General features: G+C 37.3%; 2 protein-coding genes across 2 annotated transcripts in view; one reads left to right on the top strand and one right to left on the bottom strand.

Moving 5' to 3' along the window:
• The first annotated feature begins 1,781 nt into the window (after nucleotides 1–1,781).
• On the top strand, nucleotides 1,782–6,537 carry LOC149089016 (general transcription factor II-I repeat domain-containing protein 2-like). Its single transcript, XM_089252545.1, has 2 exons — nucleotides 1,782–2,731; nucleotides 6,459–6,537. The coding sequence occupies exons 1-2, from the start codon at nucleotides 1,782–1,784 to the stop codon at nucleotides 6,535–6,537; spliced, it is 1,029 nt and encodes a 342-aa protein (XP_089108671.1).
• Nucleotides 6,538–9,896: 3,359 nt separating this feature from the next.
• Nucleotides 9,897–26,306, bottom strand: part of LOC149089017 (LRP2-binding protein-like) — a 42,549-nt gene continuing 26,139 nt past the window's right edge. Inside the window, exons 2-8 of the mRNA XM_089253274.1 lie at nucleotides 22,130–22,238; nucleotides 20,862–20,975; nucleotides 17,377–17,525; nucleotides 16,682–16,860; nucleotides 14,713–14,884; nucleotides 10,764–10,929; nucleotides 9,897–10,108 (exon numbers count right to left, since the gene is read on the bottom strand). Of these exons, the coding sequence (XP_089109400.1) occupies nucleotides 10,043–10,108; nucleotides 10,764–10,929; nucleotides 14,713–14,884; nucleotides 16,682–16,860; nucleotides 17,377–17,525; nucleotides 20,862–20,975; nucleotides 22,130–22,228 (945 nt within the window). The 5' untranslated portion in view covers nucleotides 22,229–22,238 and the 3' untranslated portion in view covers nucleotides 9,897–10,042. The remainder of the gene's footprint in view (nucleotides 10,109–10,763; nucleotides 10,930–14,712; nucleotides 14,885–16,681; nucleotides 16,861–17,376; nucleotides 17,526–20,861; nucleotides 20,976–22,129; nucleotides 22,239–26,306) is intronic.

Consider the following 26,306-nt stretch of genomic DNA (forward strand, 5'->3'; position numbering starts at 1 on the left):
GTACAGATCCAGACACCATGAGAAACAGTTCGACATTGAATAACTAGGGGATGCCCTCAAGGTTCTTGTTCCAGACCACTACTTTCGAACTTATTCCTTAATGGTCTTCTTCTTAAGAGGTGACCGCAGAATGTCGGAGTCCAGACGTCTTGATTCTATCGAACGTGGTTGCTACAATAAGCAACCACGAACCTCAAAGCTTACTCGACGTCATCAACAAACGCCCTTTCTTTTCTTTCAAACCGAGCACAACTCGGGCCCATCGCCATCTATGGGCGATTTACTACCTAGTGAGTTGTGCCGGAAGTGTAACTGTGTGTGTGTACTTAGTCTGAGTTCGTATGTATTGTGTTTGATTTTTCAGTGCTGCTATCTATATTTCAGAAGTGAAGTGAGTGATGTATTATGATTGAATTACATTTGTAGTGTTTGTAGGTCTGTTGCTCTCTGTGGCCACTTTTCAAGAAGATATCGGCTCACATTCGCGCCTTGAAGTTGGGAACCACAGAAAACCAACTCTTCAGCCGACCACCACAGTCAGTCGACGGTGGGGTTCGAGCCCGAGACCTCGCAACGCGAGTTCATCACTATATGACCACTCGACCACCACAGTGGCCTTAAGACTCTTCCCTAAGTCATGGGTAAAGAACATCTTATCTGAGGAAATGATGCATAAGTGGCAAAATCGATGGCAGACAGAACGCGAAGTTTACAAGAAAATATATGCCCTCCTCTTCACAGCTAGATACAAATATAGAAAATGGACCAGGGAAATGATTATATTCTTTTCCGAACATGGTCCTTTCCCAGCATATCTGGCGAGAATTCATCGACAGACTGAGAAATGCAAATGTGGCGGTGAGGGCACGGTCATTCACTACGCTACAGCCTGCTTGTTGACCAAAGACTTCCACATACCCTGTTGTGGAAGCGCAGTCTTGGAAGTTGAAGGCCCTTCAAAATCCTGGTAGTTATAATAAGATAAAACTTAAATTATACATCTCCCCGAGACCAATGCCATATCAAGACAGAGAATATCCCTTGGACTCTGATTCAGACTCAGACTCTGTACCTTAATTGCGACGTCTTTCCTAACCCCATGTGCTATAAAATATATAGTGATATTTTGATGGAATTCCCCTACCATTCGTCACTGTTAGTGATGACAATATTGTATTCTTCCATGTTCATATATGATATATATTAGGGGTCTTCAACCCGTGGCCCGCCGTCACTATTTTGGTGGCCCGCAAAAACATTTCGATCGATTGACGAAATATCGTAAAAAATAGGGTAAAACGAAGATTTCGACAAAAAAAAAGTCACTCAGCTTCATATAGACTTATAACAAGGACAGGCTGATCAGTGTACAATATTTAGCTTCTTAAGTGTAAAAGTAGTAAAGTAGTTCCATAATAGTACCATAAATAACTTCGAGTACATCCCATCCTCCTTGAGTGGGGAGAAAGCAGAAATGAACGGAATTTCCATGGTATCGTATTTCTCGGTGCATGGTTCCGAAAGGAGCAGATGGATGTATGCATCTTGATTGGTTGGAAGATGGGGATTTGTACAATATTGGTACAGTTAGTTTACTTCTGTTTTTTGTCTTTGAAGCCTTTTAGTCTTTAAATGAGTGCATGATGGCAAACCGTGACAGCAAAAAAAGGAAAGTTGAAGAAAAAGTGAGATTTTTTCAAGAAAAGTGGTCATCCCTTTATTTTTTCGTCGAACACAAGGCTAAAGCAGTTTGTCTAATTTGCAATGAGAGCGTAGCCACGATGAAAGAATATAATATTAAGAGACATTACGATACTAAGCATAGTGCGAAGTATTCTGGATTGGAGGGATATTTTCGAAGTGAAAAAGTCAATGAACTGAAATCGAAGCGGAACTGTCAGCAATCATTATTCTTTGGAAGAAATGAACAGTCTGAAAATTGTGTTCGCGTTAGTTATATAATATCAGAAAAAATTGCGAAACGTGGGAAGCCCTTCGTTGATGGAGAATTCGTTAAAGAATGTCTTCAGTCTGCAGTTGATGTGCTTTGCCCATCACAGTCTCAAGCTGTTTCGAACGTCAGTTTGTCTGGTGTGACAGTAGTAAGACGCGTTGAGGATCTGTCAGCAGATGTATTCAAGACCATGAAATCCAAATGCAAGGAATTTTTGTTTTATTCAGTAGCTATGGATGAATCGACGGATGCAACAGATACCGCACAAGCAGCTATTTTCATTCGTGGTATTGACAAAAACTTCAAAATTGTTGAGGAGTTAGCTAGTATCGTTGCACTTAAGGATACCACACGAAGTTTCGACTTATATTCAAGTTTGACAGAAACATTGGCCAAATGTGAGTTGGACTTAAGCAACATATCTGCCATAACTACAGATGGTGCTCCCTCTATGACCGGTCAGAAGACAGGGGTAATCACATTGATAAAATCAGATGCCGAAAAATGTGGGAATACGAAGATGATACGAGACTTTGAGCACGTAATGTCTGTTGTAGTGAAAGCGGTTAACTTCATTCGATCCAAAGGACTTAACCATAGACAGTTTCAAAAATTCTTAGAGGATTTGGAAGCTGAGCATGGCGACGTTATTTATTATACAGAAGTACGCTGGTTGAGCCGGGGAAAGATGCTTCAGCGCATGTTTTCCTTGAAGGAGGAAGTTGATGAATTCATGAAATCCAAAGGAAAACTTATTGGGGAGTTTCAAGATAAAAAGTGGGTGAGAGATTTCGCATTTCTTGTCGATATCACTAGCCATCTGAATGATCTAAACTACCGCTTATTGGGAAAAGATCTACTTGTCCATAATCTTTATGATAATGTGAAAGCGTTCGAAACTAAATTAGTCCTTTGGGAATGTCAATTGCAAAACAAAAATTGCATACATTTTCCAAAATTGTTGGAGCTGGTAAATAAATCTAAAACTTGGAAACCGGACGATTATGTACAGTGCATTTCAAATCTGAGAATGGAATTCAGAAGCAGATTTTCCGACTTCCGCGAGAACGAAATTTCTATGAAAATGTTTTCCTCACCATTCTCGGTCGATATCGAAAGTGTTTGTCCAGAGCTACAATTTGAATTTGCAGATTTGCAACGTGACTCTGCAGTTAAATGCAAGTTTTTTGAAATTCCTTCATTAATTGATTTTTATTCTAAGTATGTGTCCGAAGAAAAGTATCCAGGAATACGCAAACATGCATTGTTCATGTCTTCTATATTTGGCAGCACTTACATATGTGAACAGTTGTTTAGTCGAATGAAGAATACAAAATCAAAAACTAGAACACGTCTCACTGATCGGCATTTGGAGGATACTTTACGAATAGCAACAACACAAATTTTACCTAACATTGAAGCTTTAGTCAAGCAAAAACAATGTCAAGTTTCGCATTAATTTAGGAATTATATCCACTCGCATTCGTAATGTAAGTAACACAAACGACATTTTTTCTCATTTGATATGTAATTAATTCAACATATACATGTATAAACAAAAATCATCAATTTTCATTCTGTTTCATAAAATATAAAAAATACCTAAAATAATTGTCTTACCCCAATTCAATTTAATTTTTTAAAACAAAAATGCTACACAATGGAATCATAAAATACGTAGTACGCGTCGCATTTTAATTTGTCGTATCTGAGCGTAAGTAGGATCAACCTTTGGAAAGGGGGGGGGGAGAGTACACTGAGATTGATTGGAGGCACAAGAAATCTCTGAGAAAAATTTAGATTTACCAACTACCAAAAGCATTTTCAAGTAACACAAATGTATTAATATAGCAAAAAAGGCATTTTTGACACTATAATTTGAAATGTTTTTTTAAATCATTCAAAATTAATATTTGTTTAAATAAATTAAATTGAATGTTACAATTTGTGGGGGGGGGCACCCCCCCTCCCCCAAGCCGTTAATGAGTGGCCCGCGGAACGCAACAAATACTTTATGTGGCCCTCAAGTGTAAAACGTTGAAGACCCCTAATATATATGATATATTATTTATCCAAAGCATATACTTTAGATTCAATGTTTAATAATATCTTGTTTTAATTTCGCTTCTCTGCTTTGATGGGCTGAGCACAACTATTGATTGAATTTTTATTATTGATTGAATTGTTGATTTAATTTTTATTATTGATTGAATTGTTGATTTAATTTTTATTATTGATTGAATTGTTGATTTAATTTTTATTATTGATTGAATTGTTGATTTAATTTTTATTATTGATTGAATTGTTGATTGAATTTTTATTATTGATTGAATTGTTGATTGAATTTTTATTATTGATTGAATTGTTGATTGAATTTTTATTATTGATTGAATTGTTGATTGAATTTTTATTATTGAATCATGCATAGTTTGTGGATGTTGTCCTATACGCATAATTATATTTTATCTCATTTCATGTATACTACCATATGTTATATACACTCATGTCCATAAATTAAAGATAATTCAGAATCACACGGAAATCGAAATCTAAAGTAAAAATTTCACCTGTAGAATTATCACACACATCTGCAAGAATGATATGCAAATTTCAGGAAGCCACCAGATGATGGCGATAGTACGTCACAATGACGAGAGTGTAAGAGGGGGTATATAAGGAATGGTGGCAAAGAAGTAAAATTGTTCACAAGGGTTCTGAAAGGCACTCAGTGGCATAAGCGAATAGTTATGACACAGAGGACACATGTGGATGATTTTTTACGTGGTAGAATTATCGGCCGCCTGTGGGCGTACTCAGATGGAAGTATCCGAGGAACTTGGAATCGCCCAAAGTGTCATCTCCAGGCTTTGGCAACGATTCCAAGATAACGGATATGTCAGTAGACGTTACAGTACAGGTCGCCCCCGCGTTACAACGCCGAATAAAGACCGGTATTTGGCAGTAACTGGCAAAAGAAGCAGACGGAGCACAGCATACGACCTGTCTCGTCAGCTATCTGCAGCCACGGGTACCACAGTTTCAAGGCATACCGTGTACAGACGTTTGGGAGATATTGGTCTATATGCTCGCAGGCCTGTCAGATGTGTTCCGCTCACGGCAACTCACTGTCGGCAGCGATTAGCCTGGAGTAGAGAACATGCAATGTGGACATCGTCACAGTGGGCTTGTGTGATGTTTTCCGACGAGTCCAGTTTAAGTTTGCAGTCTGATTCACGTCGGACTTTCACATGGAAAACGCCAGGTACCCGTTACCACCAAGACAGCATCATTGAACGACACCGTTACGGTGGTGCAGCATTGCACGTTTGGGGTGGAATTATACTGGGTTCCAGAACAGATCTGCATGTTCAAACCGGAACCATGAAAGCCCAAATTTATCGGAACATCATTCTGAAACAACATGTACGTTTGTTTAGGGGTGCCATGGGAGCAGAATTTGTGTTTATGGATGACAACGCCCGTCCTCACCGAGCAAACATCGTAAACGAATGCCTTGAATCTGAGGATATAACCCGTATGGAATGGAAAGCATTCTCACCGGACTTGAATCCGATAGATCATGTGTGAAACATGCTTGGCCGACGAGTTGCAGCCCGTCAACCACTTCCTACATGTGTTCCGGAACTTCGGAGAGCATTCCTTGCTGAGTGGAGTGATCTTCCCCAAGATCAGATCGATAATTTGATACTCAGCATGCCTAGGCGTTGTACGGACTGTATTTCATCGCATGGGAGACATACAATGTATTAACCATCATACCAACCATGTAATAGTAAGTTTTTGTAAAGGAGATATTTTTTACAATTGCTCCAGGGAGCAAAAATCGTAGTTTTTATGAATGGTATCATACATACACCATTGTTTTTGTTCTTTATCTTTTGTTTAATAAATGGACTTCATCAATAAGTAACATTTGTTTTGTTTCTGAACCTTTATTTGCCGGAGCTGGCATTATCCTCAATTTATGGTCATGAGTGTACTTTAAAATGTTTACATCGTATTATCATGTATGTACTCCTTATATCTTAGGTCTCGTGGCATCGCTTTATATCTAGATCATTCCATAGCCCGTTTGTTACAAAAACTCTGACGTTGTACCCGGACATCTGCTTTTAATCAATTTATATATCATACTTCCTCAACTGCTATACGAAACGCCATGATTGTTGTTATTCATCGATATATTCATGTGTTTGAATGTATACCGCCGGTGAATACACTATTGTACAACTGAACTTTATATATTCAAGTGAACGTTGAAATTTCTCCGGACTTGAGCATCATTAGGACTATAATATCCAAATCTAAATATGTCTCTAACTGGCAATGAAAAGTACCCCCCCCCCTCCCAGCTACTTCAGTCTTGTGATATTATTGATACCATTAATTGGTCAGTATCGATAATTCGAAGTTACACCTCTATAGTTCGTTGGACCTGAATTTATACACGTATCCTGTTTTTCTTTTCATGTTATATTTTCAGATTCGGGTCTATGAAAAAAACCCTTCCAACAAAGGACAAGATGAGAGGAGTTGGTGTTGCAGATCAGTCATCCAGCTGATTGTTGGGGACAGAGCTCCTTGGCGGCCGGCGGGGGGTTCCGAGGGCTTTGGGGGTGTGATAACAACGAGTCGGAGGCGATGGGGGCCTCGGCGGGGTTGGGTCCTGTGGCGTACGGGCTGGGCATGCCTGCCGGCCCCGGACATCACGAGAATTTTTTCAGCATGTTTCAACCACTAGGTGATCTGCTTCAGAGCGAGGGTCACGTTTGGTGTTAGTGTTTGCAGTCCTTTCCGTGGGTCGGAGGCCCGTGGTCTTGGTGGAGGGGCTTTTTATTTTTTTCTAGCATGGCCCAGCCACAAGGTAGCCTGCTTATATCCCACAAGGGACACAGTGGGGGCCATGTTTGGTGTTTGCATAACTCAAGACCCATGTGCCAATAAGGGCACGCGTAGCTCTTCTCTGCACCCCCTTCAACCAAGTCTATGTACCTCCGTTGGTATGGTCTTCGAAACCTTACAGCGTATTGCAGTCCGGGACGAACTAAGCCTCGGAAAAGCCGAAGAATGACTTAAGCAGAACGCAAAGAGACCTTTTAAGAATGAAACCGAGCATTCAGTTCGCTTTTTTGACCACCGCTGATCAATGTTCGGAAAATCCACGCTGCTCGTCGTTGAAAATCCCCAAATCAGTGACCCCAGTTGCATTAGTGATAGTAATACCATTCAACTCGTAAGTTAAACGTGGGTTGTTTGAACCAAAATGAGTGACCATGCACTTATCAACACTAAAGGTCAAACTCCATTCGTTAGCCCATGCCGCAATCATATTCAAATTCTTCTATAGCCTCTCCTTATCTCTTGGATACCTGACTTCCCCCCGTTAGTTTCACGTCATCTGTGAGTTTGCTAACAATCCCGTCGATACCGCTGATTGAGTTCATCGGAGAAATTTAGAAAAGTGTTATCGACGTTATTATCGAAGAAATTTAAAAAGTTAGAATATCGAATTTTAGAAATGTGAAAATGGTATGGGCCACAAGGACACTTCCTTGAGGGACTCCACTCGTGTTCAATCGGAAAATTCCCCGTTGTGACCTATCTTTTAACTACGATTCTATGCAACGCCACAAGTTGCACCCAATCCCAATGTAAACGCTTCAAGAGTTCACCATGTTGGACGCGAACGAATGCCTTCTGGAAAGCAAGATCCACGTTTTTGCCATTTCCCTTGTCACGTGACCATAGAAGCGAAGAACTATGCTCCGAATTATTTTTGCGTTATGCCTCTCTGTTATATGAGAATTGAACATAGCTGAAACGATTCGGTGAACTGGTACATGGAAGAACGGGTTGTGGGTGTGTATGCGTGACCGTAACATATTCACAAATAGTTAGAGTTATGCGTGTTTCGTGTTATAGTGGTGCTGCCATTTGCCTTCAATATTTTCAAGCGAAAATGAAGAGGGTCCAAATTTTCATATTATGTAAGAATTATATTGCATTCAAAGTATGATAGCAAATATGCTTCGCTCCCTTTCTACACAGGCCATAGGCGAAACAGAGTGAAGACAATAACGGCGATCGTTCCTCCCTCTCCCGTTACCTAAAATGTTTGTTTTGTATTATTAACATAGGCGGAAGGGTAGAGGTGGAAAAAAATCCTCCTCCTTCATTATACACAACCTCGGCGATCCACACTACCCACCCCCCTCCGTCATGTTCGAAGAGCCTGCCTGTGTGTCCGTTTATACTACAACCATTACCCACTCCACCAATCATCATGCTCTCGCAAATATTTCTGGCCATAATATTGGTTGGTCATCTGCAAAATCACCAAATGTGTTCTGCGAGTTATTTTTTTTTCAATCTAGTATTTTTTATTTGAAATTTAAATGTATAGGGTGTGTCATAAATTTGTAAATAGTTTAAGAAATAAACATAAAAATTAAGGAATTGAGTTATATTTGAATGCGGTTTGCGAAAAAGTTATTTTCACGAAGGGGGATTTTTCGGACCGGAAAAAAAAAAGTTCAAATTTTGTCGATGGAAGGTGCTGCATGAATATTGGACCTGAACATTTTTTCAATCTCTTCTGTGTCCGAAACGTTCGTAAAGCTTCAGCCGGCGATTCGTAGCTGAGGTAAAACAATTTCACCAATAGTGCAATGTCAGCACAATGAAAACGTTATGTCAGCACCACAATGAAAACCTCACGCCAGCACAACAATGAAAACCTTATGTAAGCGCCAGTAACAGTAATATTCAGAAATAAGCTGTTAATCGTACACCCTGCATTTTATAGGACTCTGATTTGCATATTTCCAGTGATTTGCTTTCGTGCAGCAGCCTTTAACAAAAGCTTGAACTATTTTCTTTTTCTTCTACCAAAAAAATCCTCCTTCGTCAGAATAATATTGCCCCCAAACTGCATTAAATTAATCAATTGCTTCAATTTTTATGAAATTTTAAACTATTTACGAATTTATGGAACATCTTTCATAACAACACAAATACTATTCAATTCACGCAAAGAGAAGGAGGTCAGAAATTTTTTAAAGACTTCTTTACTTTTCAGAGGCTTTTAATTTTTATTTAATTTAATTAGTAAATGAACAGAAACTGATTGGAAAAAAGATGTAGAGAGAGAAGGGAACACTTCCTATACGTTAAAATATGCGAGTAAGTACGTTCTGAGAATCGGACGAAGAAAGGCCATTTGGTGAAATAAAAATCTTTTTGTTGGTTTTCGGTATCACTCATTTAAATTTCGGATAAGGTATTGAAAGGCATTTACATGTGTATGTGCACAAGATTGATGACTTTTTAATAACTGCTGGTTTCAAAGGTGCCGGTTGAATTATTCATACATACTCCACAAGTAGATACAGGCTGAAACGGGCGGTCGTTTTTGTCGCCTCTCACGTGACACCCATACAAAGTGAATTTTTTTTTGAAAAGCCGAATGTCGTTTAGTATACCTCCAAAGGGCGTGGAAATTTTCAGAACAGCACTACAAGGTAGTTTCTGGTTAATAAAAAGAAATACGCTCATATGTGCATATTTTCGAATAGATCAAAAAAAAGAAATAATGCTTTTTCGAGTTCACAAGGATTCGATCTACTGCAATGAATGGCAATAAAAAGTGCATTGAATAAAAAATTTAATTTCCCCCCCCCCTCCCCCGGTAGTTATTTGGTAGTAATTTGATATGAGTACTTGAAATCTGAGTATCTAATATATAACCAACTGAAAACTTGAAAAGTGAGAGTAACGGCACATCACAGAAATTGGTCGCACATTAAATGCCAATTTCTCGGGAGGTATACAGTGTAGGGTCTATGGCTTCATGGTTTCTATATTATTATTCATAAATAAATTATTCAGACTGCTATTGAAAATGATTCATTCGAGAGAAAGTGAGAAAATAGAGACATTTTGTTTTATTCTTCTCCGAACTAAATCAGACGTTATAATGACTTCAAATGTTAACATTCAAAAGAAGGAAGTATTCAATTCTTCGTATGTGTGTGTGAGAGAAAACACACCTCCGAGAAAAGTAAAATTTCAATCTAATCCATGGATGCTCTTTATGTGGAAAGTCACTGCCAACGAAGGACATAGTTTGAGAGCCTGTAAAAGTTATTACTTATGAGAGAAAAAAAACGTGTTTCACATACAGCCTGACACTACGCTCATGGTATTGCACCATCGCCTTCAATTGGAGGTAGTGTTCATTTCAATACATATTACGAAGTTACATGATTCATAATTTATGATAGCCTTTCAAGAAAAATTGCCAGAACAACAAAAAAGATGCCAAGATAACCTCATAGTGCAGTGGTTCTCAATGCTACGCGCGTCTCCCTTGCCTAGTTCATGGTTCATCTGTGGCTCCCCAAAATAGTCTAGCGGATATTTTCACTTATAAAAAAACATTTCAAAACATAAATAGGCATACAAATGACTATCTCTAACTTGCCACGACTTCCCTGACAAAAGTTGACGACGCCCCAAGGAGCAGCGACGCACACGTTGAGAAACACTCAAAATTATATCAATGCTGAACGCTGTCATAATCAAGAAAATGTTTGGCCGCATTATCGTTTCTCTTCAAGAGCTTGGGCTATTCGACATTCGCAACGGACATCGCATGATCAAAGGATCATCTTAGACCCAACAACATAAAAAAAATCGTTGATTCAAATTGAATACATTAAAACTATTTTTATAAAGTTAAAGGAAAAATAGTAGCAGGTGTGTATCTTTATAATTATGGCCAACTTACTTTTTGTATGAGGAGCTTTGCTCTGTGTATGTCTTTCCTCGTGAACTGTCCGTATTGGTGGCACAGAGCTAAGAAATAACATCCGACGGCAACTCCTTTCTCGACGTTTTCAATATCCGTGTGGGTACAACGAGCAATACCTTCTAGATCATCCAGGCTGTCCAACCTGAACGAAAAAAAATTCAATCTAAGCATCACAATCGAATCAGAGAACGGTATCGAAAGCCATCAATGATCTAGCACACATATTTTATCATTGCCAAATCAAGATTATAAGTTTTAAACGCATCACAGCATTACCATTTCGAAGACCCAACCCCTTTGTATAGACTTGATAAAAATGACAAAGTATCTTAGAAGAGACTTTATTTAAAAAAAACCGCAGAGAAATATTACAGGCCTCGCTCACACCAGAACGTCCTAATTATGAACTTAAAAAGCTATGAACAAAACGTTTATTTTAACGACCTTGAAGAATTTTTGATTTTGATTTTTTTTTTCCTTAGCGATATTTGGAAAAAAGGGTTCAAATTTGCTGATGGGATGTAGTGATGATGAAATTGCTGCTTTCGAATTTGTTAGCAATATGAAGATGAAATTATGATGAGAATCTTACAAAATAGTGTCAGAAAATGTATACTTATACCACACATCACCACTAACCCGTTACTTACAACGACCCCTAATTTGGGCCCGTTCAAGTATTACGTCATCATCGATGGGAGAGAGGGGGTTTCCGATTAGCTGATTTTTGATGGCAAGGGGGGAGGATTTGGGTAATGCTTACGTCATCAACCACCCTATATGAAAATATGAAATATTTTTAATAGATTTTACTCGGTGCGCCAAAAAAAAAAACCAGAAAAATCTTCGATAGCATGTGGGCACTTGAAGTAATATCCCCTCACTATTGGTAAATGTCCTATACAGAGCCACTTTAGTGATTTCTAAATTTTTCGAGGATCCAAGTGATCTAGAAATGTGTCCGGGCCGCTTAAGTGCTCTGGAACTGTGCCACGCATCACACAAGTGATCCGTAATTATAAGCCGCGGATCACTTAAATTATCTGAGAATGTGCCGCGGGTAACTTGAGTGATGTAGAACCGCACTGGGGCCCACTTAAGTGCTCTAAAACTACGTTACATGTCACTCAAGGGTTCTCTAAACGTGTCACGGATCGCTTAAGTGTTCTGGAACTGTGTCCCCGGTCATTTAAATGTTCTGGAATTGTTCTGGAACACTTGAACGATCTGTACATATATATAAATTAGAGATATTATGAGAAGACGAAAAATTAGAAGAAATTGAAAAATTGGAAAAATTATGGATCAATGAGGAGGTCGTTCTCAAGGGGGAACCCCGCACATTGCTCCAAACTGAAAAATGTTTCTAATGATGGCAAGCCTAATAGGCATAAAATTACCATCAGTTCTCCCGACATTTTTGCTATAAACAAGCTCTGGAAGTCAAGAGGCAAATATGAGAGAAAACATAATAATAACCAAAAACATGAAAATCGCATGAGTAACACAGTATAGAAAGATATTTACACAAAGTGTGTTTAAAAATTTAAAATTAAAAAAATGAAAATATAAAATTGAAGAATGAAGAAAATATACCAAGAACTTGACATTTTAAGACATGCCGCCTGAGCTAACAAATTGGAAAACGTGGGTGAAGTTTGAAACCCATAAAAGAAGACGGATAACCGTTGCCCCTCAAGATATTTAAAAATTCAGAATATTCTTCTAAAAAATCCTTATTTTTTAGGATTTTTTAGAAGCATATTCTGAACTTTTAGATATCTTGTCTTAATGTCAAATTCTTGGTATGTTTTCTTCATTCTTCAATTTTTTGATTTCATTTTTTTAATTTTCAATTTTTAAACACACTTTGTGTAAATATCTTTCTATACTGTGTTACTCATGCGATTTTCATGTGTTTGGTTATTATTATGTTTTCTCTCATATTTACCTCTTGACTTCCAAAGCTTTTTTATCGGAAAAATGTCGGGAGGACTGATGGTAATTTTATGCCTATTAGGCTTATCATCATTAGAAACATTTTTTCAGTTTGGAGGTTCCCCCTTGAGAACGACCTCCTCATTGATCCATAATTTTTCTAATTTTTCGTCTTCTCATAATATCTCTAATTTATAATTTTGAGTTATGTGTATAAAGCAGCCTTTTTTGGCACTATACTCTGACTTTTGAAATTTTTCATTGAAATCAGGTTTCTGTCAGTTACTCTTTTAATGCATACTATATATATATATATATATATATATATATATATATAGATATAGATATGCCGCTTAGTTCTTTTTTTTTACAGAATTAGGTATTTGAAGGGCAGGCTGCATCAGATAACCCCCCCGGAGCCATATTTGCTCCGCGGGCCAAGGGCCTTTATGCGATTTATCATTTTTGTCGCACCACGAGGGCTAATTAGACCGGGACCTACAATTTATTGCCGATTCCGAACGGCAGGCTTATTTCTTATACTCATCGAGAGGTTGGTGCGCTAACCCCTCGATGGGGGACTCCGTGCGGTAGCAATATTTTGCTAGTTTTGCGGTCCAGTCACCGTTTTTTGTTGTACCCCTGTTTCACAGGAAAGTTTTCTGACAATGACGAACCGGGTATCGAACTCGCGACACCTCTAAACATCCTTTGGTATTTAGGCGAGCATCTTATCGACAGAGCTACCGCGCCCCTGCGATTTACCATTGTATGGCTTAGAGGGTAGGTAGCAATGAATTTATTAAAGATAAATTTTGCATTCATAACCTTCAAATAACATTGAAATTAACAGAAATTGATTATAATAACATATAACGGTATTTTCTTCCGAAATTTCAATTAAATATTTTTTTTGCACTAAAAATTAAATTTTTGATCGTGGGAGGGGGAACGAGCCCCCTTCCCCCCCCCCCGTGTTCGTCTCTGATCCCACCAATATGCGTTAGGATTCAGAGGGGCAGAGCTGATGACGAAATTTTGCTGACGGGGGGGGGGGGGGGGGTGGAGATCAAAAATGGCTAAAAATTTGCTTACGTAAACTTTCACTGAGCAATGAAAATACTCCTTCAAATTTTAGGAAGTTTTCTTTTAATAGGTACATGTATTTTTCACTGATAAAAAAATACCTTTGAAATTTTGGTGAAGAATGAAATTACTCTTCAAAATTATGTTTTCGGATAACTACTCAGTAGATTTCACTTACTTCTAGACAAGTAATAATTATAAATGTCACGTTCAACCCTGGGAATAAGATTATAATTTTAAATACCTCAGGGAACCTCTATCCCATAGTCTCCCAAACTTTTTGTTCCATCGCCTCCCAACTCAAGTAAACCCATAGGATCCTATGTTAAATCAGTAGGTTCTATCGCCCCCTTGGACCATTCCATCGCCCACCAGGGGGTGATATTGCCCACTTTGGGAAACACTGCTCTATCCGATCTCAAGATAGTTCATGCAACTCGCTCTACACAGCCCTTCTCTTCTCACACTAACACACACAATTGCTACTTCCTATATAATTTTATCCTTAAAAAAACGCACAACAAACTACCCGATCTGTAGACACCCTAAAATGCCACCGTACGCCGTTTAACTGTGCCAGTTATTTGTTTGTAATAATCGCCTGGATTTCATCGGCTTTGTTTCAATCAAATTTGTCTATTGTAATTTTACATTTTCAGCTGGTGATAAATTTCACCTACTGACAGGAGATCAGATAGGAACGTGTTCGAAACTGGGATGGGCTGTGTGTATATATATATACGTTGCTTTGTTTTCAAACCAACTCCTGAACAATAATCATTATAGAAACAATTAATTTCATCATTGAAACTATGCATTACATCAATACTTTTTTTTTTGTCAAATAAAAATATTCGTTGAGTGAATTGTCTCTTTGTTTTGGCTCTTATTTGTTACTTACATCTCGCTGTTTTCAATTACCCGTTCATACATCATCCTGACGTAATAATACGCCGATAAGAAACCCATGGCATACACGATACCTCGTAGAGATGCGTCCAGCAGGTATCTATAGGCTAATGCTTGATCTTCTTTGGCTCCTACTCCATACATATGCATAACACCCAGCACTCCTTTTGAACCGAGAGTGGAGCAAAAAAAAATTAAACTTATTAGTACTAATCATAAATAACACTGTGGTATATCAGGGTTCCTACGTGTGATATAATTTATGCTGTTGTTGTCATCCTTTCTACATTGACACTGTTAATACCATCAGAAAATAGGCTTTTATGCGTTGATTTGCAGCACAAAATTGTATTTGATTAATTTGTTATAAAATTCACTAAGATGCATTGCCCTTGTAAACAAGTTTACCGCATCGCGCACTCGTGTCTTACACAGAAAGTATCAACAGCAATAACTTCCTTTAGCATTCAATGATTTTTTTAGTGCACGATGTTGATTAGATGCCTTTAGAAGAAGGAAAACAAGTGACGAGACGAAGATAAAATTAAATTTAAAACGATTTTGAGCAAAATATAAAAAAATATCGATTTCAAAAACCTCCTAAAAATACCGTTATAGAAGGATTTATCGTAGTAAAGGATATCGTTATATCGAGCATCGTTGTAGCGAGATTGCACAGTATTTAAAATAAAAATTGAGAAATTGCATACCTTTTTAAAACAAACAGTGGCAATGAGATCAACGACATTGAGAAAGATTCGACATTTCTGTAACATTTTTATGTTCAACTGCAATATACGCGTTTCTTGCTGCTGGTGGCCATCTCTACAATGAATGAAAATAAAACCAAAACACGGTATCGCCAAATTGTGAGCAGCAATTCAGTCTTCTGCACGTAGGCCTACTATTCTCCCGAAATTATCTAACTTTTTCCAAAAAGTAGGGGTGTTTTTTAGCAAAGCCAAGTCACAATAGCAAAAGTCACTATTTTCATCATAAATGAAATAAAGCTAAACAAGCCCTTACTAAATTTTGAATAGTAAATCTGCTTTCTCTCAAGCCCGACTCCTAGAACCAGTTCAGATAGAAGCATTCATCGTTTTTCCAAGAAATGAAAGAGTTCGCCTAACAAAAGGGGGATCAGAACGACTTAACTTTCCTTCCATCCAAAGGACAAAAACTTGCACTTGGGCAAAAATTCTTTCTCGTTTAGCAGGTTTTGTATCGGCGAATAAACCAAATATGCCTTCCGTTTCCGCGTTAGACAGTTTCCGTCTTGAAGAGGTTTCCTATTATTGAAAAAGCATTAATTATTCACTAGTCTATAAGTTCAATCGTATTATTCAGTCGTACTAGTCTATACATTTGATACGCTTAAGACAGGTTTCCGTCTCATACAATGTCCGTCTTGGACAAGTTTCGCTGTAATAATAATATTAATTTGTTTAAAACTCTCTTATTTTATGTTAATTGATATTAATATATTTAATGTATTCGGCTATTTCCGCAATAAACCTTTCTTTTTTTTTCAAAACAGGCTTCAACATTTAAAAATCTGGTGTCCAAATTTTATGAAAGAAAGTAAACAAGAATAAAGATGAAAAAACAGCTATATATAAAAATATATAACAGTAAGAATAGAGAAAGAAAAAGAAAGTGAGGATATCACTCAGTAATAAGGGACGTGACACTGTACTGTAATTATGGAAAGGAAACTATTGAGTTTAACTAAAGAAAAGGAAATCGTATAATTTTTTTTTCAATCATGGTTTTTACAATCGCTTTAAAGAAATATTCCAGTGTTTAGAAATTTCCCTGACTTTCAATGATTTTCTTGTCTGGTCCGACTTTCCCCGACTGCAAATTAATTTCCTAACATTCCAGGTTGTTCCAACCACGTATATATATACAGTGCAATAAAAAATTCATGCAGTTGGGAAAAATATCGCATAAAACCAAACCTTCGGATTCGGCGCTGCCGTTCTTGAACGCTCTCATGTGCCAATAATACGTTTTCTTGAGGTCATAATGATCCCGATGCGAGTAGAACATGCCGAGAGAAGTTTGCGATTCTACGCATGCAGAATGGTACATCCCGGTATTCGGGTTCGATCCCATTTCAGCGGCGATTTTCCATAGTCTGCAAATCAGAAAGGAAATAATCGAAATTCTGTGATTGTGTATTTCTTTCTTATCTCTTGATAAAAGGAATCCAAAGGACCCTTTACGTTACATTCTGGAGCTCGTTTCTGAGCCTAGAATTTTTGGGCAGCTTAACGGCTGGACATTCCACAGGCCTCTTTACAGGAATTTATAGCGTAAAAAACAGAAATTAAGACTCCGTTCAGACCTCCCAAATTGAAGTCCTGTCAGCCTTCAGTGTTGTTATTCATGGTTTAACCTCATAGTCCTTAAAGAGCGCTTGGTCCAAAGTTGAGACTGGCTCGTAAGGCAATAAATTCTATAACTTGAACATTTCCCTCCCCAGTTTTAGCTACCTGGTTTGGTAAATCACCTGTTGTGGCCTTTCGCTTTTTTTTTTCTTAGTTTAAAAAAGTATTTATGAAACGTTGATTAACATGAGTTTCATTGACTATTGTAACAATTGTCAGAAAGATATATTTTATATATTTGCTCAAAGAATCAACATACACACCTGACGGCTTCATCCTCCTCCTTGGGTAAGCCAACGGCTCGATAATAGAGGAGCGCGATGTTGTAATATGCCTGACACTTCAGTGCTTCCTCCTCAGGTTCCAAACCTTCCATTGCCATTATCTTTCGCATGCATTCGATTCCACGCGCCTATAAAAGTAAAACAAGACACATCTAAATGCATAGCTTATAAGTGGCAATGTTTGGCGATGATTTTTAAAATGTGAGGTCTGAAAAAGTGTTAGTATGAGCGGGTATTGATAACGGGGAAAAAATCGAACGGAAAAAAGAAAAATTTGTAACTAAAATATTTGAGCTTGATATTGACATCTAGATACTGCATTTCTCTATGAATAATTACACAAAGTTACTGCACTATTACCTGAAAGTAGGAATCCCCATAACTGAAGCCGGGTGACTGGCCCAGAATAATTCACAGGTTCTCTGTAGGGATTTTATAATAATGAACAAACAATTATTCTTGGCTTCAAGCTTGAACTGCATCGATTTCCCCCTTCCCAACAGAGAAGAACCCCATGCTTTAAAATAGCGATGGACGAACTACCACCCGCTTAGTTTTTTTTTTTTAGTTTTTTTGTCCCCACTTCAATTCTGAACAAAAAAAATTCCAATAATGAATCAATAGCCGGCCAGTCAAAACTTTTTCTATTTTTTCCCCACTTCTAAAGGGCCAGTATACACTATAAGTTTTTCAATCATTGATTATGTAATTTGTGTCTGGGGTGGAGCATATTATGGCAATATCTGGAAATTAGATAGCGTGTATAATAGAATAAGATCTCAAATAATGACAGACAGTATGAAAATACAGTGCCACACTATATTTCTAAGACAAAACTACTTATATAGAAGTGATAAAACTTTCACAAGTAAATGAAAAATATTTAACAAAAAATCAAAATAAAACCACAGGTAGATACAATAGAGTATACCAGGTACCAAAGCCTAATAAAACACTGTATAAAAAGAGCATTTCCTACATAGCCCCTTAAGTTTTAAACTTATTTTATACTGAAAATCAAATTGACAGTAGAAAAAACATAAATCATGAAGTATTTGAATTTGTTAAAAATATTGATTATGAAATCATATTAAAAAATAGGCCTACGTTGTAATCAGATATAAAAATAATTTTACACTATGTACAAAAGACAGAAAGAAATTGTAAAATGATGAATGGATATATATGGTTGTTGTGATTGTCCATATAAGAATAGATAGGTACATGTATATGTATGATGTGTAATGTACTAACTGAGATATTCACAATAAGTAATTTAATTATACAATCGTGATTAGGACTCTCAACATGAGTATATAATAAAATATATAAATAGAAATAATTTTTAACATGTCTAATCTTTATGAAAGCTGTTGTCTGAACCATGTGATTACAACTCCCTTTAGACCTACTGGAAGTCCCTTGGGGTCACAAAATGTTTGTATTTATGTGTTTTTTTGTTTAGGAAAGCACGTTAATTTCGAGTATATGTTACTAATAAGCAAATGATTAGCACGTCCTTTCGAAATAAGAAAGCTCATTAAAAAACACGCTACTTAGTCACACGACGCTTTATTTTTCCGTGCTTGTAAGCATGTGGTTAACCCTTTCAATGGCAATCCTCAGATATATCGTCAAACTCAATCTGCTTTATTTCTGTCACCTCGAGATATTTCGTCTTCTAAAAACGCAATGAAGCTGTTTTACAATAAAGCATGTTTTCCATCCCCTCCAACCAATCAACTGCAGCGGGAGAAGTCAACTCTTGTTCAACGTTAGATAAGAAGAATCAAGAAAAATAGAAAAAGAAATATACGCTCTCAATATAAATGATACAAAAAGTATTTTCTCTTCCTAGAAAGCCAAAACACATGCCAGGTGTTTTTGTATCATAGTCAGTGAAATAAAAGCGATGGGCGTAGTAAATTTTCTTGTTGGGAGCAAAAGCAGTTATTTGCTTGCAATCGCAAAAAATCCTTTAAATACGGGGCAATTTGGGAAGTCTTGCCAATTTCAAATGTGGCAGTTATAATGCGGATCAAGAAAATTTTAAAAACCGCTTAAAGAGTTAAAGGGAAAGAAGTTGATAAACAAGTCTGAACAAGCGCGTGGGTTGTATTACGAACTAGTTTTGTTATTGCTTTGTAGCAATGGGGGGGGGGGGGGGGTTCAATGGGGAATTAAAAACTTTTAAATTTATTATTTTTTATAGGAACACTAAGTGCTATGGAGTGTCGACTGTATAATAAAAACTTCTCAACGATTTTGTTCCTTTTTATGGAGGAATAATTGATAAGATCCAAAAATACCGTATACATATTTTTTGTGACCATTTTAAGACCCAAAGAATACCTCCCCCCCCCCCAAAGAAAAAAAAATTATTCCGTGTTAATCAACACAGAAACGTAAATTTCGTGAATAAAAAAAATCCAAATTTTACAAAAAATAAGATTTAATAATCGGAAATTTCTCATTTATTGGCAAAAAAAAAATTTTGTATCAAAAATTTCGCGATTGTTGACAAAAATATTTTCCAAATCAAATGTTATGGATTTATTCGCAAAAGCGAACTAAACTAACGACCTATTTTTTTTTTTTCAGGTTTAACGACGATGATAATTATTATAAAGTGATGTACTTACTAAAAAATCAAGACTTGAAGTGCTCAGCAAAATTATAACGTATTTTGGCTTCATCAAGTTTAAATTATCGAGATTCGCGGAAAAGTGATGAAAACCAAATTTTCGTATTCGTCTATAAAAACTGACATATGCCGCATTCATCACATCTATTTCTTATAAATACGAAAAATTACGTATCCTTTATTCATTAAGCATATTGAGTGTGGCGTACACACTAGACAAAGCATACATAAAACTATGCCTATAACAAGCAAGCCTCTGGGTGTGCTAGGTCCTAGAAATGTATATGCTCGGTGAGCATGTTATAAACGAGCACACTATCTGGTAGCGAATAAGCACGATTTTTTGACAGCATGTGTATCACAAAAAAAATCTCGAAAGAAATAAATCGCAATGACTAACCACAAAAATTGGGGGGGGGAGGGGGGAAACTGGAGGTGTAGGACCATTGGCGTACGCAAAGGGTGATTTTGGGGTTCTAACCCCCCCAAGCCGAAATTATAGTGTTATTTTGCAAGAAAAAATTTAACCCCCCCCCCCCCCCCGAGAACATTCTGCGTACGCCCGAGTAGGACTGATGACACTGCACAGGATCGAATGTCATCAAGAGTTTAGTAAATGGCACAATGCAAAAAATTCCAAGAACTTTCTTCACAGACGATGTACGTGTAGGCCTACATGATATGTATTCAAAATTGATGTCTTCACCGAATGTTGTCAAACAATTCTTGTTAATATGTCATACGCAAGAAATACAAAATGAAGTGCATGCGTATTGTGTTAAATAAGTTGAATGATTAATAACCAAAAATTTTTCGTTACCATATCTATTTCAACACCAAGTCCATCGAAGTATATGACTCCAATCAAAAAGATGGCTTCCAGATCAGTGTCTGCGATTTGTTCCAATAGCTCGAGAGCTTCCAAGAATTCCCTCTGGAAATGATATATGTACATAAAACGGATCACTACACAGTATTCATTCATTCACGTTTATATCAAATTGGTTCATATAAAATCAGGTCGTTTTTATATTTTAATCGATATTATTTCACACTAATGCTATACTATATGGAGTGGCGCTTTTTGTATCCATCAATGTGAATAACTAATCCTGTCAAAATGGGTCAGCGCATGCGTGGTATTCCTAAATAATTTGAGAATCGGGAGTCATACAATTAATGTAGCATACGTTGGCTGGTGCAGTACGTATTGTGAAAATTAAATTTCTCTACTTTTAACTACTACTTTTTCCTACTTAGGTAAGAAGCATCGGACAAGGATTTATTTTTTGAGGATGATTGAGAATAATGCTGAACGTACCGTTACTGCGAGTCCGTGTTTAGTATAGCCTACTATTGATGCTTTTCTGGCGCTATATTTGAAAAAAATATTAAACGATAATCCAAATGCACTCAAATTGTTCAACCTTTTCGCCTCGTAAGACTTTATTCATGTGAAAGTAGAGGATTTTCACAATATCCGCATCAGTAAACGATTTATGGTATACTGATAACTCAACTCATACCTCTGAAAGTATGTTGGTAAGTTGGATATCTGGCTCGCGATCACGCATTCTGACAGGGTCGCCTTTTCAAATTAATAGATACAATACGTGCCATCCATTAATTGAAAAAAAAAAATGTGCTCAAGTGGTAGGGAAGGTTCAGAGCTGTTGATACAACGACGTACAGATAGACAATCCACCCAAATCAAAGAATGGCAAGGCATAAACACCACTACTAGACACACGTAATAACAGGGATGCAACCTGTTCTTATGTGTCGCACTACGCATCTTGCTCTACAATGACCTATTTTAGACCAGGCCGTAGTAATTCGAAGTCTATTCTCGAAATAGCCGGACGACCTTCTCCGGTACGGAATCGAACCCAGACGTGCAGAGGCAGATACATGCTATCCACTCAACTGCTGAGCAGAAAGGCACAATAGTTCATGTCCAATTTGTGAAGCTCAGTTATGTTAACATTAATTGTTTCCTTATAGTAATTGGCACGAATTTTCCAGTTTACTGAATAATAAAATTTACACACACATAGTAAGGAACACTGTAATGGAGTAATTCGTTACCTTCTCCATTTTTTCTTTGGCCGCTTTTAAAACACCATCAACGAATTTGGCTCTTTGCCGCTTCTCCCTCCGGATCAACACCGATTCCGTTTCAGACATCAAAAAAACTCTGAATATTGATTGGAAATAAGAAAAAAAAAACCCCAGAAAATCACAATATATTTAAAGTATAATATTCAATTTACAGTTCAAATTATTCAGTCCAAAATATATTTTTAATTAGTGTAATAATAATAATAAATCCTTAGGAATTGAGTTTATACCTTAGCAAGCACCTATGTGGAGTTTCAAACGTTAATGCTTTTAGCTAGGTATCCGTACTTTGTGAAATGAAATCTAGTAAACCCCCTTGTGTGTGTGTGTGTGTGTGTGTGTGTTATTGTTGCTTACTACGTGAAATGCCCAATGAAATCTTGACTGAATAGAACTGTAGAGTGTGTTTGGAGATCACGTCCTCTTCCTTTGACCCGTCGAGAAAAGTTTTGTTGTCAGTTATCATCAATAATTTTAAAATAATAATAATTTCTGCTCCGTGATTTTCAAGCACAGGTGATTCATTGTAACATCGGGGGAGTGGGGAGTCACAACTCATAATCCTCAAGACCAAATTTGCCTGGATGCTTCTCGTGTTGCTGTAGGCCACTGAAGCAACCACTGGTAATTCCGTAACCGGGGTAAATTACCAAGTTGGTCATTGATTGTCATTGCCAAAATCCGATTCGATGCTGAATGTGGAAAAATGTTCTAAACTTTCAACGAATGAAGTTGTGTTCAGTGTCTCAACATGTTCTTCACCATAAATTTGAGTCATTTGAAGGCGATGACGAGTTTATTCAATCACTGACTGTGATAAAGAAGATCACCAATGATGTATCAGCACACTGCCATTCAGTTAGTTCTATGATGCACCACACCCTAGACCAGTGGTTCCTGAAAATGCTCTCCCGCACCACCGGTTGAGAACCACTGCCCAAAACCGAGAAGTAAATACGTCTGGTTCGCTCAAATGGTTCCGTAATCTATATCTAGCAGCGAGTTGTCAAAGGACAGCTTTGAGGACACAGCCTCTTCTCAGCTAGTCAATCGACTCTGGGCATTACAGTTCTTCTCAGCTTGCCCGTTACGTATGGACAGGGTTGCAGTGTTTAACAAAGTAAAAAAATCAACATGTGTGGTGCTGGATTTTCTGGTTTTCATTATGCCAAGCTGGAAAGGAGTTAATTTGAGTTAATCAAGTCATTATTACGACATCGTGTGTTTCATTAAAAGTTACAGTATTTTATTTGATTTAGGTGTGAATTCAGAGAAAATCGGGAGAATTTACCCCTTTACCATCACGGGTGAAATATTTCATCCAAATGCCAGTGTAATAAATTCAATTCAGTTCTCTCTGTGCTTTCTTCCCTCTCTCCTCACCATCGCGAAGTTTTATTGTAACCCTATGAATCGAAATTGCTTTTTCCTGCCCGTTTCTTTTTTCTTCCATTAATGACCCCCCCCCCCACACACACATAATGTATATTTCTACTGTATGCATGTGAGAGCGAAAATAACACGAAGGGTGAGTGTGAAAAAGAAATCTACTGTGTACTATTTTATCCATTCGACTGTTTTTCTTTATTTCTCCCTTCTATTCTACTATTTTTTCTTCTCCCTTTTTTTAAAGTGCGGTTAGGTTAGGACATTACTAGACTTAGGGCCGATTCGCCATTCAAATTTGTTGCCTAAAGCTTCTACGTGAAGGGGTTAACGATTACGCATAATGATATGCACATGACTTATTATATGCACATGATATCTGCATCATCAGCATGCTACGGTGGTCAATTAGAAGAAAAAAAATACAATTTAAAAACTATTAATACTACTACCTAGTTATAGTACTTATTACTTACTATACAGCTCGACTTACTGGTTTTCCCCACGTTCAGTGAAAGTATATAAAGTCGACGTATAAAAATATCTACAAGGTTCGAGTCGATCAAAATTATGAGTGAGAATTCGAATGACGATCCGAGAAAAAGTAAATAATCAATAATAAAATTTACTTTGTATCCGCTGATGTATGTATATCCCGCATCGACGATTTTTTTGCGTTATATTGATGAAAAAATGTGCGCATTATCCAAAATTAATTTGGCGATGATCTAAAACAGTGCTTCCCAGTTGGAGGTGTCTGGACCCCTTAGGGGTCCACGGTCCTATTGTAGAATTTAAAGTAAAAATCAATGTAAGTATAGCTGAAAACCGAAAACCGTAATTGGTGGAACTCAGACTTGTGGCATTCCATGCCAAAATACGCAGCGGTTTGCCGCTGGCAAGTCTTGGCGTGCTAATTGTTGGAGTGTGAGATTATAGTTATCAAAAATTGCAGTATGAATTCAATTTTGTCCCTGGATAGACCCAGTTCCCTCAAGAACGGTTCTAAAAGGTTCAAGAATTGTTCAATATTTTGAGCAGGGGAATGAGTTGCTGCTGTTGGATGGACTAAAACTTTATTTTGTGAGTTGTCATTATTTGGTAAGTCTCTGTCTATATTATCTTCTATACTTTCGACTATGATGTAGGTTTGATCACATTATAGTTCCGGAAAAGTGAAGGCCGTAGAAGCGAGAAGTTTGTTGAAGACACACCCTTATCCTGATTGGTCACTTCCAACTCCAGTTCAAGTTTGTCCTGTACAGCATGATGGGTCATGAAATCTTCTAAGACTTCTTTATACTCATTCCTGTTTCGCTGGCTTTGAATTTAATTAGTTTTTCACGCTCTGCCTCTAAAAATTTGTTTTGCAGCTCCGCTGATAATTCTTCTATGGAAAGCTGTGGCTTGCCTTGCCCCAAAATGTGTAATCCTTTCCTCGTTATTTCCACAGGGGGTTCTTGGTCTTGAATCAAAAGGCAATCTCTGGTGCTGTGTCCAAGACCACAAAAAGCACAGTTTGGTGAATTAAAACAGTAGTATGATGAATGTCCGAATAATAAACAATTTCTATATTGTAGAGGGAATTTATTACTTCTGTAACGGTCTATTTCAATTGGTACGTCTTGAATATCAACTAAGTTGGCAATTTCTTTGCTGCTGATAGGTACTTCTATCAAGAACAGTGGTAGAATACGTCCAGAGGAATAATTTCTCATATTGGAGATTTTTTTTATCTCAAAACCCTTGTTGATCAAGTCTGATTTAATGTCCTCAAAGCTGGTGTTCGCCGGATGGCCTGTGATGACGAATTTTAGAGATCTCTCACTGTCTAGTTGGTATGTGTGGTATTCCAGTCTGACTGACTGACTGAGGTAGATACGTTTTCTCAGGGCGTACCGAGTCTTTAAGACTCCCATAAGCTTTCCTGTTTGATGCTGCTCCGTCCGAGCTGGATGAAGAAGTTAAGAAACTATTTGTATGTGATAGTTGAGTGTGCGAGTGTAAGTGTATAAGAGGCGTGTCAATAAAAGATAATAAAATTTACAGCCCATGCTGTACTCAGAGAGTCAGTATACGTCAAATTAATTCAGATCATATTAGAAAAAATGAATTCGGTAAGTTGTGGCTTACTTATCACAGAAATTTGAAATTTGTAGAGCTATGTCCGAAGGAGTTGAAGTATCGAAATTCAAGAACGCATTTTATATACAATTACAAAATCAGTCAATTATCTCAGCAAATAACTGACAAAAAAAAAGTGGAATACTGCACCTAATGGTTACAAAAGAGTATATATATGTTCACTCTAATGAATTGCGTGAATTCATTAAAGTCATTCCGTCGTAAGCGGAAAATTTTTTTCCGCTTACGACGTTTCTGCATAACGATTTTTTGAAAAACGTTATAAGCGGGATCCACTGTATATACGCGATTGAGAGAAGGGCATACAAATAGGGAGGGAACACACACACAGGAGACTTCAAAGATTTCGATTTTTTAACATTTCATAAGAACAATTTTAAATCAATAGAGTAGAATGGAAGAAAACTTTTAAAGAACTGTTCTGACGGTTATATTGTCTTCAAAACAACAGCAAACAAAATTTATATCTATATATAAATACTATTTCTCTTTCTATCTCTCGCGGAGAATCAACTTTTATTTACGATAGATGGCGCCACGAATCACACAATTTTTCATTCATTTCCATGGAGGGGAAACCCGCATTCTTTTATTTCAGTAGCCACCGCTCATT

The sequence above is a fragment of the Pholcus phalangioides genome, unplaced genomic scaffold (genome assembly GCF_987345545.1).
Source record: "Pholcus phalangioides strain wild (caught in Gottingen) unplaced genomic scaffold, Ppha-v1.0 ptg000003l_1, whole genome shotgun sequence".
In the NCBI taxonomy this organism is placed as follows: Eukaryota; Metazoa; Arthropoda; class Arachnida; order Araneae; family Pholcidae; genus Pholcus; species Pholcus phalangioides.

Bases quoted from the DNA above. Each gene is read 5' to 3' on its own strand.
- LOC149089016 (XM_089252545.1), top strand. From the start codon at position 1,782: ATGAAAGAATATAATATTAAGAGACATTACGATACTAAGCATAGTGCG. The intron at 2,732-6,458 runs GTGGGTGAGAGA...TTATATTTTCAG, and splicing joins GGGGAGTTTCAAGATAAAAA to ATTCGGGTCTATGAAAAAAA.